The sequence below is a fragment of the Rousettus aegyptiacus genome, unplaced genomic scaffold (assembly GCF_014176215.1).
Source record: "Rousettus aegyptiacus isolate mRouAeg1 unplaced genomic scaffold, mRouAeg1.p scaffold_m13_p_7, whole genome shotgun sequence".
NCBI classification, from domain to species: Eukaryota; Metazoa; Chordata; class Mammalia; order Chiroptera; family Pteropodidae; genus Rousettus; species Rousettus aegyptiacus.
In genome coordinates, this window is record NW_023416310.1 from 45,852,311 (window position 1) to 45,864,461 (window position 12,151).

At 53.0% G+C, this 12,151-nt stretch overlaps 1 protein-coding gene across 1 annotated transcript in view; it reads left to right on the top strand.

Annotated features, from left to right (window-relative positions):
• The first annotated feature begins 11,705 nt into the window (after positions 1-11,705).
• VAX2 (ventral anterior homeobox 2) overlaps positions 11,706-12,151 on the top strand; it is a 28,378-nt gene continuing 27,932 nt past the window's right edge. The window contains exon 1 of the mRNA XM_016155787.2: positions 11,706-11,985. Coding sequence (XP_016011273.1) covers positions 11,748-11,985 — 238 coding nt within the window. The 5' untranslated portion in view covers positions 11,706-11,747. The remainder of the gene's footprint in view (positions 11,986-12,151) is intronic.

The following is a 12,151-nucleotide window of genomic DNA, read 5'->3' on the forward strand; positions in this document are numbered from 1 at the left end:
GCCCACGGGGAAGGGAAGGAGAAAGGTCCAGGCTGGGAACGGCGAGGCAGGCCCTTGGGGAAGGGATGACCGGGCGTCGGGACACTGCGAACGGCGAGCGAGCGGGACCATTTCTATCCAGTGATGCTGAGCACTTGCCGTCATTTTCCGCCCGTCTTTTTATTGGGGTTTGGGGATTATCTACCATGGCCAGGATTTCAGAGCGGAGCTCCCACTTAACATTTTGTAATATCCCCAAGTTTGCTCGCCAAGAGTATTGGGGAGGGGGGAGCAGAGAGAAAGAGACCACTCAAGTAATATGTAACTACATTCTTATTAAACAAACCAAACCAAACCAAAACAAAACAAACCAAAACAAAAAATACAGCAAGTCAAAGGGCTCAAGGAATGAAACACACTCCCCCAACTCACTTCTTTTGGGGAAGAGCCGTCTCGCGCAGCGATCCTTCCAGCTCTCCCTCCATACACGTATAGGACTCAGGAGTGTGGAATGTGGGCCGTGATCATCTTTATACAAACGGTGCGACGCTCCGCGATTGTTCCGCAGCGGAGGCCGCGGATGTCCGCGGCGGGAAGGGAGAGACCCTCTTTTCACAACGAATTCCTTTGCACTCTTCGGTGCAGTTTGCTAAGCTATGTGTTGGCCTAAGTAAGCTATGTTCTACCTTGCCAGGAAAAAAAAATGTTAAGAAAAGGAAGTGGAATTAAAATCTAAAGAAAAGTAGATAAACCGTGTTCCACAGATAGAAGCGCGCGTGTCGAGAGCACACGTTGCTCTTTATTCACTGAAATTGTCTCGGACTCATCTAGGGGCTCACCTCTCCACTCCCTTATTCCCCGTGGCCGAGGCCCAGATGGCAGTGTTCCGATCCCGCAGCCGCCAGAGGACACAGCCTTCCCGGGAGAGCCTGCCGAGCGCCCGAACGCGCTCGAACTCGGGCTTCCCGGCGCAGCCTCCCCGCAATCGCACTCTCCCCGCTGCGGTTTCCGCGCCCGGCGCGAAGCCCACCTCCACCGAGGACCTTGACCTCGCGCGGACCTCGTCGCCTCGTTTAGCTCTCTCTGACCTGCTTTTGAACCTGCTAATCCTGTCTCGAACTCTCGTCCTGCGGCGATCCCTCGCCTCGGCCCAGGCGCGCTAATTCCCGCTGACCCCGCTTGCCCCGCGGTGGCTCTCCGCTCCCCCGGCTCTGAAGGGCACGGCTTCGGGCCTGCGAGTGCGGGGCGACCGCGTCCGCCGGCTCCGACCGCCCTGCGTGCGGGCGGACCGAAACTAACAGCCTCGTGTTGCAAACACTCTTTCCTGTTCTTGCTTTCTCTTGTTTCTCTTTAGTTTAATTGTTTCTTTAAGGAAACTATCAGACTCACAAAGACCAAAATCTTAAGTAACATACTAAGCTGGCGACGTTGTGGGGAAGCCAGCAGTGAGGCGCTCAGTGAGGGTGCAGAACCGGTAAGCCGGGGACCGGCTATGAGGAGCAACCCCAGAGGTGCTCGCGAAAGCGAAAAAAGTGGGACGGAGAACAGAGAACAGTGTGACTTTGTTCCTATCTTTAAAGAGAGAGATATATGTCGGAGATGGGGCAAGAACTTGGAATTTCTAGGAATGGGGCTACGGGCCTAAAGTGACATCTACTTGTCATTTTATAATCCTTTATGCTGTTTATAATTTTTCCCCAAATGTCTTTCATTTTTTTATAAAAAAATTAAAGTTGCTTTACAAGTAAATGAAATTAGTGCATGCCATATGCACTTATAAACAAAAGCGAACCCCCACAAACACTTCCAAAAGGCATGGGTTGCATGTTTGTTTAGGGGTTTTGTTCGTATTTTTGTTTTGTTTTATCACCAAACACTGGTTCCCCCTTTTGGTCTTTCGTTTACTACAGGGCCACTGAGGCTGAGCAAACACTGTTTAAGGGGATATATTTTCAGAGACTGTTGTTTAGCCAGGAAAACAAAGCTGTGCTTAGTCACAAGCTGGCCTATGCATCTCTGTGAACTACCAGATGGAGAGGTCCAGCAATATCAACCTCAGAGGTCTCTTCCCTTGGCTCCACGGAGTTCGATCGTCCAAGGGGAGGTTAGCTGTCTCCTGCCATGCAGGCTCCATCACTAAGAGGATTTAGGTCTGTTTGGTTCACAACTGTCCTCCAGTGCCTGGCACTGTGTCCAGCATGTAGCAGAAGCTAGATAAATATTTGTCGAGTAAGGGATATTCCATAGTGTGTGCAGCAGCTCCTGAAAAATAGTTCATAGTAGATATAAATTCCTGGTGACATCTGGGGTAAGGGGACGGACTCCCTAAGCTATGATCTCCAGGAGAACTTGGCTAGTGGTCAAGGCATTACCAGCATTCCAACAGAGGCTCAACGGTCACCCAACAAGGCTGCCTCATGGCTCCTCCTTCCATTTTCTGAAGTGCTTTCCCAGGATCAGGAGATGGAGAACTCCCCAGGCTTACCCCACCCTTATCTCTGGGTAACTCCCTGTCCTTCTCAACTGGTGTGACTGGTGTGTGACCACGCTGTGGAGAGGCCTCAGACACTGGAATCTGGACCAACCTGAACCAGAGAGCAAGGAAGACTTAGCCAGTGAGATAGGGAGACCCCAGAGGCAGGGCTAACAGGGAAGGGGTGTCAACATCATGTTCTCTCAGCTCTACCTTCACCGAGCCCACCTGCAGATGATGCTGATCTCAAGTGATCACTTCTTAGAGCAACAGGACCCAAGACTCTCAAGTTCCCTGGCACTGGGAACTAGGGACGGGGTGGTTGGTGACCTTGAATGTGTGTGGGGAGAAGGGGGGACAAGACAAAAAGGAGCCATGTCTACGCAGGAAGTCTCTGTGGGTAAGCTCTCTGGAGCACAAAGTTGCGGAGGAAAGTTAAATAAGCAGCCCTTGATGGAAGCAAAGAAACAAAATGGCTCTTCAAACCTATTCTAACAACAACACTTAAAGTTATTTTGCTAGATTTGTTTTCATTATGACACCCCACAAATTCAAAAGGTATCAAAGGCTATATAAGCCACCATTGTTGGCCTCCAGGCTGCTCCCCAAGGCAGTCAGGGGAGCCACCCCTACTGTTTCCTGGGGCACCTTGCCGTGAAATGCTGGGGAAAGAGTAAGGGTCAAGACACTGCCCATTGCAATCCCCCTGCTTTCTGGCCACTAGCCACCAGACTAGGATCCTTCTTGGGTTTGCATTTCCTGTTCCTTCCTGGCTGCATCCCTGTTTTGTCCTTCCCTGAGCCTCGGGAAGAGCCGCCAAGCAGGCTGGGCATCTGGGACTAGGAAGCCGAGAATCTGGCTTGGGGATGGAGGCACGTGTGGCACTATAAACGTGAAAAGTTTGACAATGTCTGCTCCAGGCCCTTGAGTCCCTATCTCACAGCTCACTATCTTCTCTGAGCTCAATGTCTGCCTGCTGTGGAGAAATCTGAAGTTTGCCAAGATGATAGAGATTTGCTATCCTCCGACTTCGGCACTGAGTTGTGTTTCTCCCACACCCCAACCTCAACTCCACAGGAGCAGCTGGGATTGAGGGCCCAGAATCCTGACTTGCAACCCACAGGCCAGACAACCTTCCCCTATCCCGTTAGGGGCGCTGACCTGACAAACTAGTGCTACGGGTGCACTCTCAGCTTTAAACTTTAAGTGACACAAGCTTAAATGTCTTTCCTTAGCACTCACCAAGTGCTAGGTATTATATAAAGTGCTCTACACAAATTAACTCCTCATAACAACACTAGGAGTTTTGTACCAACATTATCCCCATTTAATGGATGAAGACACTGAGGCACAGAGAGGTTAAGCGACCTTTTGGCAACTAGATAGCAAATTCTAACCCAATCTATCTGAGAGCCAAGGCTCTGGATTCAGGAGCAATTCTTAAAAGGCCCCCAGTCCAGGGGGACCCTCCTCATTAGAAACAGAAAGGAGGCTTCCGAAAGGCGACCGATGAACTGGGGACTCACAGCCAGTGGATGGTCCTTCCCTGAGCCTCACTACGCTCCTCCAGCTGCTCCCAGAAAACCGCCCCTTTCTCCTAGTTGAGCTGACTGCAGGGCACCCTGAAACAGGGAGACAACCACACTCTCATGCAGGTAAGGTGAAAACATTCTAAATGTCTATCAATATTGAATGGATAAACACATGTGGTATAAACCTGCAATGGAATGTTATTCTGCCCTAAAAAGGAATGAAGTATGATACAAACTACAACATGAACGAACCTCAAAACATTATGCTCAGTGAAAGAAGCCAGACACAAAGACCACATATTGTATGACTCCATTTATATAAATTATCCAGAATAGGCAAATCCATAGAAACAGAAAGTAGATTGGTGGTTGCTTAGGACCGACTATGGATGGGAGCTTGGCAGTGATAGCTAAAGGATACAGGTTTCTTTTTGAGGTGATGAAAATTTCAAATATTTACATTGCAAATATTTGAAAATTTCAAATATTTGCAATGTATACATATGCTATATATTTTAGTGTAACTGTGAATATTTTAAAAACCATTGAATTATACATTGTAAATGGGTGAATTGAATGATATGTGAATTATATTTCAATAAAGCGGATACCAAAACAGCAAAAGCAAAACAACACATACATAGTTCTAGGAGGTCAAGCCACTGCTCAGCCACTGTCAACACAGGTTCTGCTGCGGGGTCCTCATCGACCAGGTTTCCTTCTGTCTCCACAGAGGCCACAGTCCTGTGAGAGCTCCGTGTCTCTCAATCCTAAAGCCCCGCCCAGGCTGCTGTGCCAGGAACCACCACATAGTGCCAGGCCAGGCCTCCAGTGCGTGGATTTGGGAGGGAGCCCAGTTTTCAGAATGAAGTGAGAGGGAGAGGAAGAGATTTTTGCTTTGGCAGGGCCCCAGGATCTGGTGCCCGGGTTTGAATCCATATGAACTAGCTGTATGACTTTGGTCTCAGTTTCTTCTGCAAAATGGGGCAACCAAGTCCTGCCCTAAGGGTTGTTGTGACTATTTCATGATCATATGAGTCCAGCACAGCTTCGGGCAGTTAACTATGTATCCCTTGCTAGAAAACAAAGGAAGGATGGATCAATTCAGGGGAGGATCCAGATAAAATCAGAATGTGGTAGGAGTGAATGGATTTTGTTTGTTAAGAAGGAAAAATTTTTAGAAGATTCTCTCGAATCTCTGGCATTTCTTCCTTAGTTTAAACGCTGCACCTATACTGGATGGTAATTTCTGAAGAAAGACAAGTAAAAGAGATGAAGGCAGACAAGTAAAAGAGGGTGCTCCTGCCTATTGCGGAGAGGGCTATGAGAAGAGGGGAAAAAAGGGTATGAGCGAGGGGAGAGGAGGAGAAGGAGGAGGAGGAGGAGGAGGAGGAGGAGGAGGAGGAGGAGGAGGAGGAGATGGGGAGTGGGGATGGAGGGACACACTGCCACTGAGGTCTGAGGGGCTGAGAGGAATGAGAGGAAGATAGCACGGGGAACAGGTGCCCACGAGAAGGAAAGAGAAAGGAGGCAAATGAAGTAAGATGAGGTGGCAAAATCATCTGAAGAAAGGGAAGAAGGAAGACTCACAGAGAACCCCCAGGAAAGAGGAATAGGAAGCCAAGAAAGCTCTGGGGAGAATCTGGAGGAAAGCATATGAGAAGAGAAGATCATTAAATTGGGAGTCCCTGAGCCCCTGTCCTAAAACCTTGGGATACCCCTTCCGTGCTGGCTGTTGACTCTACCTCATGCCCTGTCCCACTAGCTGCCTCCTTTCTTGCCCTTGGGTGGCCTGTCCCCAGGCAAAAAAGATTCCTGAGGTGTACGGGCGGGGGCGGGCGGGGGAAGCTTTTGGGATCATGTTGGACAAGTGCAGGTCGGGTCCAGTCGTTTTCTGGCAGAACTGTTTACCTTCTCTGATCCCTTTACCCCAAAACTGCCCCTACTTTTCCAGCCCCCACCACTACTGGCTTCCTTTCTCCTCATTTCACTCAAAGTCCCAGCCAAAACCAGCATTTCTCATTCTGGGAATCACCACTTACTGGCCACTTCCAAGCCTTTGTTCCTGCCTTTCTCTCATCTGGCAATGCCTGCTTCTCCCATTCTTGGCCCAATTTAGTGGTTTCCTAGAAGCATTTTAAATATAAGGAGCCCATTAGGGATCAGATTTGTAGCCATTTGGTCTGCAGCTGAGCATTAGCAATTTTTTCTAAGTTCTCTGAGCAATTTAATATGTAACAGGTATAGAGAACTCCTTTGCCTGCTTTAAGCCTTCTTGGCCCTGGCCTAAGGCCAGAGTCAAGGTGGGAGCTGCCTGCTGGTACCAGCTGAGTGATAGGTACCTGAAAGATTTCATCAGATCTGTCCTGCTCGTGAGTCATTCTTGTGTGGCCCTCGTTATAGTAGGGCCCTAGACCCACAGCCTCCCCAGGGAAGCCCTTCTTATCGGGCCCCAAGACTCACAGGCTAAAGAAGACTGACAGGATGTACCAGGCCTGGCACTAGTGACATATTTTGATGGCCCTAGAACTCCACTGCCTGACTAAGAACCTTGCCCTAGTGGAAGAGGGGACAAAGCAAAGCAAGGTAGTGCTGCCGGCTGCCTGAGGCAGGGAGGGCTCGGGCTGCATCTGGGAGGTAGCTTCAGGAATCTAGGCTTACACCTGTAGGACCCTGAACTGGACAAGATAGGTGTAGGGGGAAGGATTCAGCAGTAGCCAAGGCGGCCTGTCCTGAGCCCAGAGAGCACAAGGCTAACTGGAGGCAACCAGATGCCAGAGAGGATAAATGACAGCTAGCCATCTCCTGTACCAGCCACATAGCCCAGCCAACTTGGGTCCCCTGATCTCCCCATCAAGGGTGACCTCCACTCTTTTGATGGTCCTCACTTCCAGCAGACAGACCTCAATCATCTTGTGTTGCCTGAAATGAGTCAGTGACTGACTACAGTGACTGAGCCTGCATGCGGCTAAACCCTAAAATTTGAGGAGCCTCACTCTGCCCCCAGCACCTCTCCACTATCCAAATGAACCACCCGTCTCACCATTAGAGTTGCCCTCCTTCAGCACTGCTATTCTTCTCAGAAATAAGTACATTTTATGGTTTTACAAAATTAATAATCCCCATCATAAAAATCTCCAGCAGCATCCTATCTCCTTTTCAAATGTCAATCTCTCTCTACAAGTGGGTGAGACCGGATCTCTCCCTAATGTGCTGGTGCAGAGGTCTGGCTCCAGGCATGGAGGGGGCAGCGTGGGCGGATCAGGGAAGGAAGTGATGCATAGATTGCTTTTGCCACCTGGGTCTTGTGCTCCCCAGCTTAGTCCTTGAGGCATGTGCTTCCCTGTTCACCCCAGACCTCCAGCACCCTTCAACTGCAGGGGAATCTCCCCCAATCCCAGCAGTGATGGCAAGTGCCACGCAGGATCTCTCAAGGGCCTTTGCGTGGGGCCCCAGAACGAGCAAGGAGAAAGATGGACAAGAGACCCAAACAGAAAGGGAGTAAGACAGGGCAGAGGAACCCAGACTCCTGAGCTTTTGGCTCCGGGGAATGGGTGGGAGATGCACAGGCTGAGAGAGAGAAGCTGGGCAGTGGAGACTGAGAGGCCAAAGAGGAGGACAGGGAGAAAGTAGAAATTCCTCAGGTGTAGAAGCAGCTGCAAGCTCAAGGCAGGGACACCAGCAGCCTGGAAAAGCAGGCGGGCCCCAGCCGCAGCAGAGGGAAGAGGCACCAACAAAAGTGGGGCTGAGCTGGGGCCAGGGGTCCATGCCTGTAGAGCTAACCTGATGTGCCTGCAGGAACACCTGAGAAATACGGAAGAAGTAAAAATGGCCAGACGCAGGATCGGACCAAGTTCCAGGTTCTGAGCACCTGAAGAAGATTCTGAAGTTGTGGGGGTGGGCTTAGCAGTTGGGGCTATTTACCTGAAGGCTGCAGGACCCAGCCCTCAGCAACATGGGAAGGTGAGAAGTCAATTTTACCTGCTAAGCCTCCCGAAGGCATGGGGAAGGTGAGTGGGGAGGGTATGGAGGGTCCCTGGAGAAAGACTGGATCGGGCCCACACCCCGAAAAAGTGGCAGGAATTAGAGGGGGCTGAGCAAGGCAAGGCAAGAGGGAGGACGGCCTCTTTCCCCAATTCAGGCTGAAACTTGAAGAAACCCTCAGGAGACCTAGTCCTAAGGAGCATCAGACTAGAGCTGGGGTTGGTAGCACTCCTTCCTGACCTGCCCTCTCTCCGCTCCTTCTGTGGTAAGTGGAGGACCTGGACCACCGTGTGGCCCAGAAAACTCTTGGTGGCAAAGTGTCACCCAACTCTAATCCAGGATATAATAGTTCCCTGTGCCCAGACCTGCTCCTTGGGGAAAGTTAAAGCCCACTAGATCCTGGGGACATGTGGAGGCCATGAAGGAGACAAAGCAGGGATCCCAACTGGGCTTTAGGCTGCAGCAGCCCTAAAGGAACCAGAAAGGGATAGAAAAACCTGGGATTTGTCTACAGTGGAGATGCAGCAGGGCCAGCGCCCCGGAGAAAGCAACTTAGGCTATCCCCCTGGTTCATACAGGCTGGGGTCCCTCTATATCCCTCATGCTTAGGTTTCTAAATAGTTTTACAAAGAAAAAGGGAGTATAGAGAGGCAAAGGACACTCTCCAAGTCCCTAGGATCCTGGCTAGGTTGAGATGACAGTGAGACTGGCAGTGTAGACTGGCAGTGGAAGCAAAGTCAGCAGGCACAGGACTCTGGCCTTCCCCAGCTGCTGCCGCTGCCTGGCGAAGAAGAATCTCAGATCCTAGCAAATTCCCGGATCCTATCGCCCACCCCCCGCCAGGCGATCCGAGGTTGTCTAGAGCTCAGCGTCCAGATTACTCTGGACAGAAGGGTCCCCCAGAGTCAAATGGCGTCCCATCATGCGTGCACGCGCGCATACCCATATACACACTCAGGGAGGCCAACCCTATTATACATGCCTGCCAAGTGGCAGTACCCGGATACCTGGTGCACCCAGCCTTCCTCACCCAGCACGCGCAGGAGGTAGACCGGCAGGTTGTGGGTGGGAGCCCAGTGGCCCCGCACGACCCTCTCTCTTTCTGCCCCCCCCCCGCCCCTTAGTTCTTCACTGGATCCCCGCGCACGGTCACCAGGGCCGTGGCCTCACTTACCAGGCCTGCAGAGGAAGAGCGCCAGGACGCCTGCGGCCGCCCACTCGCATTCCACTCTAAGAGAACGTGAGGAAAGAATAGAGCACGAGGGAGAGAGGGGACGACTGGGAACTCCCAAGAGTTAACATGGGCTGGGCTCTCTAGTGCTCCCGACTCTCCTGCAGCCACACACCCCGGGCCTGGCTCCGCGGGGCTCTGCAGGAGGCCACGCGGCCTCTCCCCTCAGAATGGCTGGCTCACGGTGAGGATTCCTGGGCCAGGAAGCCATCCATTGACCTTAGAAGAGGACCCCAGGATGGCGACACGAATGTCCGACACAGATGACGCCATTCGTGAGGTGAAAATTGTAAAGCGTGAAAAGAAAACACGACAGGGTTCAGCAAATGCTGTTCCACTTTTCTTCAAACAGAAATCTGGGGATCCTGTGTGGCAAGAGGAACAGGTTTGGGGACTGCGAAATGTTAAGCTGAGTGTTTGCATTCTGCTTAGAATTATTCTATATTGTACATGTCTTATTTGAATAATAAAAATAATTACACTCGAGAGAGCCGGGGAGAACAAAGACTGAAGTGCAAAGCAAAGATGACAGGCTAGATCAGGCAACTAGCACCTTACCGTGTGTGCCAGGGTGGAGGGTGCACTGGCTCATGGGGGGTCCCTGAGGAGTTCGGGTGCCCCTCCAGGAGCCAGGTTCAGAGGGACCACGTGCAAGGCTCACCCATCATATGCAGCATGGGTCCTTCCAACAAAGCTCGGTCCCTCTGGGTCACACTCCCGAGGAGTTAAACACCCTCCTTTATAAACCTCCTTTCTCTCAGTCCCCAGTGCTACTACCTCTCAGCACCAGCAGCTGGTCTCCACTCCTCTCCCTCTGCACACTCTGCCTCACATACCTTGAAATACTAGGCACCCGGCTCCCCGCTGCCTCCCAAATTACCTTGTAGGTGTACCCTTCCTTCCTTCTTACCTTCCTTGCTTCCCTCCTTTCGGTTAGTATGGAGCAGCAGGCCTCTTCCTCTAGCCCACTGACCCTCTGCTTTCCAGGAGTCCCAAACCCTGTGCAGAGGCACAGTCATCCAATTAAATAATTGGTTCACTGGTGCCCACCTGTTTTGGCTGGGTACATTTGAGAGTGGACATATATGCTCACCTGCACGCTAGACACAAACTAAGACACTGACACATGCACGCTCATATACCTCTTCATACGAGTTATGGAGGCTGCACCAACAACACACTCAGCCGTGCCACAGCCTGACCATCCACTGGCCATGCCCCCACTCTCAGGCAGACCCTTGGACAGACCCAGGCACCCTTGCTCCTTTTAGCATGTGGGCCAGAAAAGGGAAGCAAAGTCTGCTGTTATAGTGCTTTAGGGAAGGGGTCATGGGCTCTCCTGCAAACACGTTTGCACACACATCTTCACTTGGCTCTCTCAATATTTCTTCCAAGTTTCTTTCTAAGTCAAAGGAAGGGAAATCGGGCCTGACATCTCCTGGCGCTGTCGAAGGAGAAGCTAGACTCCAGCGAGCACGGGCTCCTCAGAAAGTAATGGGGACCTGGACTCCACGGAGGGCCAAGCAATGCCCAGGGATCCCCAGAGCTCAGCTCCACAGCCCCGCCTGGCCTTCAGCCGATCTCGCCTCCGCCCTAGCCTCTCCCCAGCCCAGAGAAGGCGAGACCTGGGACCCGGGACTGAAGTGGGGGGTGGTCAGCGGGTGGCAGGCATGAAAAGCCCACCTTCTATCGCTGTCTGGGGGTGCGGTCGCTGTATGAAGGCCTCAGAGCCGCAGGGGAAACGTGAGTTTTCTACCTATCAAGCCTCACTCTACCCTCTCGGCTCCTGGACCGGGTTATCCGTCTGCACGTCCGTTTTTCCTGCCCCGGCGAGTGCAGGTCATTCCATCAGTCCCCTTGCTTCCCTCTCTCCGGCTCCTTCGCTACATTCTTGGTTTTGCTCTCCCTGGAGCTCCGGGAGGGGCCTGCGGTCTGGGTTCAAGAGTGTGGCTGGACTTATGAATCTGGGGGTGAAGGAAGAGCACTGAACCCCAGGCCTGAGTCCCCGCCTTCAGCCCCCCAACCCCGCCAAGCGCCCGAGCAAGGCCAACCTCCAATTTTCTGCTAGGTCTCGTCGGAGTCGCCTTCCCGGAGCATTTTGGTTATTGATCTCGCTGAAAGAGCTGGAGCGCGAAGGCTGCGCTTCCCTGGGGACGGAGAGAGAGAATTGGGGGGGGGAGGGGGGCGGAGGGAGTAGCCTGGCGGCTGGGAGGAGGGAGTTAATAAACTTCAGAAGACGTAGGGCGTTCCTCAATACCCCAGGGCAGCGCCAGCCTTCCTCTGCGGGTTGGGAGTGGGGCTAGACTAGGGGTGGAGAAGTGGGGCCCCCCCGCACCCCCGCCCAGCCCGCGCGCGTATTTCCCAAGCGCGCCGCCGCGAGTTGGAGCTCCGCAACTCGGGCCCAATCAGCAGAAAGGGGTGGAGCAGCTGACGGGGGCGGGGCCGGAGGAGTCAGGGTAGTCGGGCGGGGGGCGCAAGGGGAGGGGAGCAGCGGGCTTGGCCAGCCCTGGCTGGCCAGGCGTTTGCGAAAGCGGCGGTGGCGGCCGGCATGGGCGATGGGGGCGCGGAGCGCGACCGTGGCCCCGCACGCCGGGAGTCGCGCGACGGTCGCGGCGCGGACCGCGGCGGAGCCGAGGACTCGAGCGCCGATGCCGGCGGCCGCAGCCCAGGGGAGATTCCCGGGACCTCAGCCGCCAGCCCCGCGGGCTCCAGGGAGAGCGGTGCGGACAGCGACGGGCAGCCTGGGCTTGGCGAGTCAGACCATTGCCGCCGCATCCTGGTGCGAGGTAAGAGGACGACAGCTCGTGGCTCTGGACCACTAGACACCCCCCCCATCCTACTGCTACTGGGGTCTCCAACCTTCCGGTAGCCTCCACTTCCCTATTCAGTCAGTCATCGTTCAGTCATTCATTCAGTAAATATTGAGTGTCTATTGTGTGCTGGACATTGATC